This window comes from Nematolebias whitei, chromosome 24 (assembly GCF_014905685.2).
Source record: "Nematolebias whitei isolate Nwh7 chromosome 24, NemWhi1, whole genome shotgun sequence".
Classification (NCBI taxonomy): Eukaryota; Metazoa; Chordata; class Actinopteri; order Cyprinodontiformes; family Rivulidae; genus Nematolebias; species Nematolebias whitei.
Genome location: NC_056521.1, coordinates 964956 through 972976, shown reverse-complemented (window position 1 = coordinate 972976; position 8021 = coordinate 964956). Strand labels below are relative to the sequence as shown.

General features: G+C 45.7%; 1 protein-coding gene across 1 annotated transcript in view; it reads left to right on the top strand.

Moving 5' to 3' along the window:
- LOC119429181 (general transcription factor 3C polypeptide 3) overlaps positions 1–8021 on the top strand; it is a 22496-nt gene that overhangs the window by 11008 nt on the left and 3467 nt on the right. The window contains exons 8-9 of the mRNA XM_037696860.1: positions 2281–2428; positions 2511–2640. Of these exons, the coding sequence (XP_037552788.1) occupies positions 2281–2428; positions 2511–2640 (278 nt within the window). The remainder of the gene's footprint in view (positions 1–2280; positions 2429–2510; positions 2641–8021) is intronic.

Below are 8021 nucleotides of genomic sequence, written 5' to 3'. Positions count from 1 at the left end.
GGAGCCACAGGAAGCTGAGGACAGAGCTGTCTCAGGAGCCACAGGAAGCTGAGGACAGAGCTGTCTCAGGAGCCACAGGAAGCTGAGGACAGTTGTCTCAGGAGCCACAGGAAGCTAAGGACAGAGCTGTCTCAGGAGCCACAGGAAGCTGAGGACAGAGCTGTCTCAGGAGCCACAGGAAGCTGAGGACAGAGTTGTCTCAGGAGCCACAGGAAGCTGAGGACAGAGCTGTCTCAGGAGCCACAGGAAGCTGAGGACAGAGCTGTCTCAGGAGTCGCAGGAAGCTGAGGACAGAGTTGTCTCAAACGCTCAGAAAGGCTCTGATTGACATCATGTTGAAGGTAAAGACCACCAGACCATCTCCATCAGCTTCATGTTCCTCTGTACTGCTGCACAGATTATTCGGAAGGTTCAAGTCCACAGGACACGAGATGATGTCCATGGACATGTCCACAAGAGGTGACCTCAAAGGTCATCAGTGTCAAATCACACCATCTCTGTCTGAGACAAAGTGAACTTCATGACGACCGAAGAAGACACTGAGAGACGGACTTGAATTTCTCAAACTTCATCTTGAGAAGCCTCAATGCTTCTCGGTCAATGTCCTCTGGACAGATGAGACAAAACTGGAGCTTTTTGACAACACGTCTGTCGTTGCTGTGTCCAGAACCAAAACTGAATAAACAAGAGAACCCTGCACCTACAGTGAGACATGGAGAAGACTCGGTTCTGTTCTGGTCCTGCTTTGCTGCATCTGAATAGGGGGTCCTGAATCTGTGCAAGGTCCAATAAAATCTCAAGACTATCAAGGCATTCTGGAGACAGATGTTCTGCTCAGAGTCAGACAGCTTGGTCTCAGTCACAGGTCCTCTAACAGGATGAAGACCCAAAACACACAGCTAACAACACCAAGACTGGATCAGAACCAAACACTGGACTGTTCTCAAGTGGTCTACTGAACCCTGATCTAAATCCTGTTGAACATCTGGAGAAGGAGCTGAAACATCTGGACAAGGAACATTCAGACCTGAGATAGCTGGAGCAGTTTGATGATGAGGAGTGGACCAGAACACCTGAGGACAAGATTGGTGTCCTCTGGTGTTCTAGTCCACATGTCCGCAGGTTTTCTGGTCCACCTGTCCACAGGTGTTCTGGTCCACCCGTCAGCAGGTGTTCTTGTACACCCGTCCACAGGTGTTCTGGTCCAGCTGTCCACAGGTTTTCTGGTCCAGCTGTCCACAGGTGTTCTGGTCCACCTGTCCATAGGTGTTCTGGTCCAGCTGTCCACAGGTGTTCTGGTCCAGCTGTCCACAGGTTTTCTGGTCCACCTGTCCACAGGTGTTCTGGTCCACCTGTCCACAGGTGTTCTGGTCCAGCTGTCCACAGGTGTTCTGTCCTCAGGTGTTCTGGTCCAGCTGTCCACATGTTTTCTGGTCCACCTGTCTACAGGTGTTCTGGTCCAGCTGTCCACAGGTGTTCTGTCCTCAGGTGTTCTTGTCCACCTGCCCACAGGTGTTCTGGTCCAGCTGTCCACAGGTGTTCTGGTCCACCCGTCAGCAGGTGTTCATCTGTCAGGTGGACCAGAACATCTGAGGACAGAGAAATTTGGTTCAGACATCCAACATTTTTCAGTCAGGTTATCTGGACAGTTTCTTTATTTTTGAGCTGAAACATTTCACCTTCGATCCAGAAGGCTTCATCAGTCAAGGAAACGCACAACACAAAAAATCTGAAAAAATCTGTCATTGCTTTTAAATTACTAGAATTTAAAAATAGATAAATAAACTAATGAAACTGGCCCGGCCTAAAAGGATGGACCGTTTGTCCACAGGGACATGTTAAACTCGGGTGCGTCCTTTTTTTTTTGTGTGTGTGTTGTGTGTTTCCTTGACTGATGAAGCCTTCCGGATCGAAGGTGAAATGTTTCAGCTCAAAAATAAAGAAACTGTCCAGATGACCTGACTGAAAAATGTTTGATTGTGTACCTGGATTATTGAGCATGGACTTTGTTGGTTCAGACATATTTGTCCACATCTGTTGACATCAATAATATGTAATGTATTGGAAATATAACGTGTCTTTATCTTTACCTTGTAAGGCACATTTTTCAAACACTACACTGGGAGGACCAACTGCTTTTTATGGGGCCCAAAGCCCAGTCCCCATATGAAGAAGTACCGTTGGGGTTAGGGTCCAGATTAGGCTCAATGAATGAAAAATAACTGCAAGTCCATGCAAAGTCCCTGTAAAGACAGACTATTTGTGTGTGTGTGTGTGTAGGAGTTACTATGAGAGTAACGACCTGACGTCAGCTCTCGGTGTGATGGAGGAAGCTCTGACTCGACACCCCAGCTTGGCCAGCGATGACATCATCAACATGGCGGCTGAGCTCTACATCTGTAGCCGCCAGTACAAACAGGCCCTGCAGGTAAACACACCTGTGTGTTACTGAGCAGTGGAAAGAGTGCTGCTCGTGTTGCAGAGAAGGATTAACTGGTGTTTGTTCTTAGGTTTTAGTCAAGTTTACTGGTGCGGTTTTGGTCCGAGCTGAGCCCACGCCACCGGTCACGGCATCGCAAACACAAATGGTGACCGAGGAGGAACTGAAACGTGAAGAGGACAGTAACTCAGATGAGCATGGTAGATATTTGATTCAAACTTCATATGTGAAGAACAAGTTTGAAAAGAGTTGGACTTCCTGACTCATTCTGGTGGAAAGGTCTCCACTCCCTGTGAGCTTTTACCATACAACATATTATTGCACCAGATACTAATGGGCCTCTAAAACTTTCAGACCCTTTCAAGGTATCTCTTATTTTTTTCCAAATGGATGTGGTGCATCACCTCTTATCCAATGTTCATATGTTGGGGGGTGTGGGTCCTTCCAGTTACACAAAGGCAATCAAATCCCCCTCGCATCTGCTGAAGGACATATCCCCCAACAGTGAGGTGAGTGGTGATGGATGAATAGTTTTGCCACATATTCCAGAGAAGGTGCCAAATATAGATTGCCAAAAAGTCTGCAGTTTGGGACAGGTCCAGAATGTATGCAGGAGTGTAGCTGGAGTTTGTTTGCAACGATTGCATGCGGGGTCCAGGTTGGCTTTGATCCTGGACAACTTGTCTATGGACCAGAGCAGCCTGTGCACCACCTTGAATTGCATCGCAGTCAGTTTCAGGCAGACTGAAGATGAGCAAATGTTCTTAATGATCCACATTGAGTCTGATATGGGTTCCTCCAAGTCCGCTTCCCGTTTCAGTTTAAGTGAGTCCAAACTGGACTCACGGTATGATCTGAGCAGTGTATACTCTTGCTAAGGGCCCCCTTGGTATCAGACCTGCATTCCAAATCTTAGCCACAAAATGTTTGGAGGGGAAAACAGTCAGAGTTAGATCTCACAAAGTGTCTCAGCTGTAGATATCTAAAAACTGTGACTTGTGAATATTAAACTTCTGTACCAGCTGTTCAAAAGAGGCAAATCCACCATTAATATAGAGAGCTCACAGTGAATGCACCCCTCCCAAGACCCAGGTGTCAAATGCCCCTTTTCCTTTACTAAAGGTACAACCTGTCCCTATTTTCAGGACCCCTGGCTCAGTGGTTGTAACCGGAACGAGTAGGTACTAAAACGTGACGTCAGAACACTGTCGGTCACTGATTGGTCGGGGGAGGAGTCACTGAAACTGAAAACTTTCCACAATCCACCATTTTCTCTCCAGCCTGCAAAAACTCTCAAGGATCTACGGGACTTATTTCTGAATAATAATAATGTCAACATCGTGGTCCAACACAGAAGCGCAGGCGTTTTTGTGCTTGGTGGGCGAGGAAAACGTTCAGAGGGAGCTGGACGGAGCGACTCGCAACGGGAAGATCTTCAAAGAGTTGTCGGAGCGGATGATTTCCCAGGGCTACCATCGTACACCGAAGCAATGCGGCGAAAAACTAAAGAAGCTTAAAAGCGAGTACCGCACGGTGAAAGACCCGAACAGCAGGAGCGGATGGAACCGACGAAGTGGGAATGGGTCCATGTAATGGATGCCATCTACGTAATCGCCCTGCCCGCAATGGGAGAGTATCCTGGACACAGGCACGGCTCGGCTGGAGCCCATGATGGAAGACGGTGAGTTTATTCTGAATTGAAGCACGTTTTAAGTTGTGACGCTGTTGCCCGTGAAGCGCTCCTCATTGGTTAGCATCGATGCTACTTTGCTCAGTGCTAACTCTGTTTTGATCCAGAATATGCTCCTCCATGTGAAGATTCATGAGAAAATGCTGTTTGAGACGCTCCAAGCGTCCCGTCGTCTTCTGCACCAGCCCCCTCACCGAGCAGCCACCACCAGCCTGCTGTTCTTGGTGAGGAGCATCACGGGTCACATCACCGCACTTCATTCGTGCACGTAGGAGAAGACCTGCTGTATTTATTTCTTTGAGTAAAACATCACAGTATAAAGTGGGCACCAGTGACCCCCACGACCAGAAGAGTTCCTAATGAAAACACCTGGATTTACTCTCATTTAAACACGCGAGCCCACACAAGTCACATGCGTGTTCCTCGTGGAGCATGTTTGGTTCAAGCAGCTCATGGACTTCTACTGTAAAGATCTCCAGTCAAAAACACCAAATCATTGAGATGATTGTGTTTTACTTTTGCTTTGTGTTCGAGCGGACTTCAAAAAGACATGACGTGCTTCTTTAAATCTGTATTTTCTGTCTTTAACAAGCACTTCATGTCTTTTAGAAGTCCGTTTGAAGTGAAAACCAGCAGAAGAAGCTGTACAGAGAATGGATGATTTTACAGTAAAGGTCCAGGAGAGGGCGGCACACGTTCATGGTATAAATATATTATAAACTGAAGTAGCTTATTCTTCAATGCATGTTAATTTTACTGTGTACACACACACATATATGTGTATTTTTTCCAGTTCTTTATGTACAGTACTTTTAGTAGTTTTGTTTCAGTAGTTACCTTTTTTATTTACATTAATTACTTTCCAATAAAAAACTTGTTTCTTGTGTCCTGTGTCTGCATGATAATGTTCGATGTTAAAAGCTTAGTGTTTTTCTTCACGTCCACAGTGAAGGTTAGACAAATTTGAGTCCCAGTCTCAGGTCTCTTGCAGACTTCCTGTATTTGGCTCCATCCATCTTCCATCAATTCTGACCATCTTCCCTGTCCCTGCTGATGAAAAGCAGCCCAAACCATGATGCTGCCACCACCATGTTTGACAGTGGGGATGGTGTGTTCAGGGTGAGGAGCTGTTTTGCATTGTGGCCAAACAGTTGGATTTTGGTTTCATGTGACCAGAGCACCTTCTTCCACATGTTTGGTGTCTCCCAGGTGTCAAACTTTAAACAACACTTTTTATGGAGATCTTTGAGAAATGTCTTTCTTCTTGCCACTCTTCCATAAAGGCCAGATTTGTGCAGTGTACGACTGATTGTTGTCCTATGGACAGACTCTCCCACCTCAGCTGTAGATCTCTGCAGTTCATCCAGAGTGATCATGGGCCTCTTGGCTGCATCTCTGATCAGTCTTCTCCTTGTTCCAGATGAAAGTTTAGAGGGACGGCCGGGTCTTGGTAGATTTGCAGTGGTCTGATACTCCTTCCATTTCAAATATGATTGCTTGCACAGTGCTCCTTGGGATGTTTAAAGCTTGGGAAATCTTTTTGTATCCAAATCCGGCTTTAAACTTCTCCACAACAGTATTTCGGACCTGCCTGGTGTGTTCCTTGGTCTTCATGATGCTCTCTGAGCTTTGAACAGAACCCTGAGACTATCACAGAGCAGGTGCATTTATACAGAGACTTGATTACACACAGGTGGATTCTATTGATCATCATCGGTCATTTGGGACAACATTGGATCATTCATAGATCCTCACTGAACTTCTGGACTGAGTTTGCTGCACTGAAAGTAAAGGGGCCCAATAATATTACACGCCCCACTTTTCAGTTTATTTGTTAAAAAAGTTTGACTCATCCAATAAATTTCATTCCACTTCACGACTGTGTCCCACTTGTTGTTGATTCTTCACAAAAAATAAAATTTTATATCTTTTTGTTTGAAGCTGAAATGTGGCAAAAGTTGAAAAAGTTCAAGGGGCCCAATACTTTCACAAGGCGCTGCAGGCAGGAGAAACTTTTTCTTTAGCTGTGGGCTGTACAAAGGTACTGCAGGGGCTAAATAATAGAAAATAATTTATTTTAAATATAAGTTCCATGCCGCTCGTGCAGCTCATCCATCAATCAGTGTGTCATGTCCAATCTTATTTTGAAAAACCGTGATAGAGTGAGACCGTAATAAACAAAGCGTGAAGTAGTGAGGGACTAGGGATGCACCGATCCACTTTTTGACTTTCGATACCGATACCTGAGGTTTGTTGCCGGCGATACTGATTCGTCTGATGCAGAAAAATCAGTGCTGAATTCCGTTCAGCAAACTCTGCGTGCTCTTTAGGGTGAAATCTCTGGAGATGCTTGATGAAGTTGATAGTGTCATAACTGGAAATTTTAATGACACCCCCTGGAACCGTCGTCGTGCACATATTGCACGTAGCTGTCGAATGTGTTGGCAGAGGTAGTGTGAAATGGTTCCAGATGGCTGATTCTTTCGCTCGCTCCATTTTGAAAACAATCTGTGCGGTGAGTTCACTAGCACGTGGTGTCACTCAGAGCACAAAGCATAGAATTAGAGTGAATAGATCTGCCCAGTCCTGGATCGGTCACATTGTCACCGATACCCAATCCAGAAGTTTTTTCAATATCTGGACCGATATTGGTATCGGATCGGTGCATCTCTATGAGGGACTACTGTATAAGCAAGTTTAGCTCATCCAAACAGACAAAACCTTGCTTATATTGCTATAATCTATCCATTTTTCTCATCCATACATTCTTCCGCTTGTTCCAAAGTCTGGTCGCGGGGGCAGCAGCTTGAGCAGGGAGGCCCAGACATCTCTCTCCACAGCCACCACCTCCAGCTCTTCTGGGGGGACCCCAATGTGTTCCCAGGCCATCCGAGAGATATTGTCTATCCAGCGTGTCCTGGGTCTTCTCCGGGGTCTCCTCCCAGTCAGACAAGCCCAAAGCACCTCTCTAGGAAGGCGCCCAGGAAGCATCCTTACCAGATGCCTGAACCACCTCAACTGTCTCCTCTCGATGTGGAGGAGCAGCGGTTCTGCTCCGAGTCTTTCCCTGATAACAAAACTTCTCACCCTGTCTCTAAGGGAGAGTCCAGCTACCATGCGTAGGAAACTCATTTCATCAACCGCCTGTATCCACAGTCTCATTCTTTCGGTCACTACCCAGAGTTCATGACAAGAGGTGAGGGGAGGAACGTAGACCGACCGGTAAACAGAGGGTTTTACCTTACAGTTCACCTTCCTTTTCACCACAATGGACCGGCACAGAGTCTGCAATACTGCAGACGCTGTACCAATATGTTTGTCAATCTCACGCTCTATTCTTCATTCATTCTCATTCATTGTGAACAAAACCCCAAGATATACTTGAAGTCCTCCACTTGAGACAGAACCTCACCCTCGACCCGAAGAGAGCCCTTTTACGACTGAGAACCATGGCTTCAGATTTGGAAGTGCTGATTCTCATCCTTGTCGCTCCAGTGAGAGCTGAAGATCACGGCACGATGACGCCAACAGGACCACATCATCTGCAAAGAGCAGAGATGGATGGATGTTTATGATAAACTCCAAACACCTAAAACTCACAGAGGGAACTTTTTGATTACTGGGGACAAAAAATGAAGTTGGAGAGATACCTTTGCTGTAATAAACCAACAAATAACTTTTTTTCAACAACTAAAGCAGCAGAAACGGCAGATCGCATTGATAAGAAGGACACTCAAACAGGCTGCTTGCTCTCTGCTAGGAAGAGCTCAAAACTAGCTAAAAGACTACTTGAGTTAGCTGCTCACATATTTTAATGACTTTAAAACTTGCTGCTTGTTCAGAAAACATCTTCTTTTTTTTTTTTTTTTTTTTTTTTTTTTTTTTTTTTTT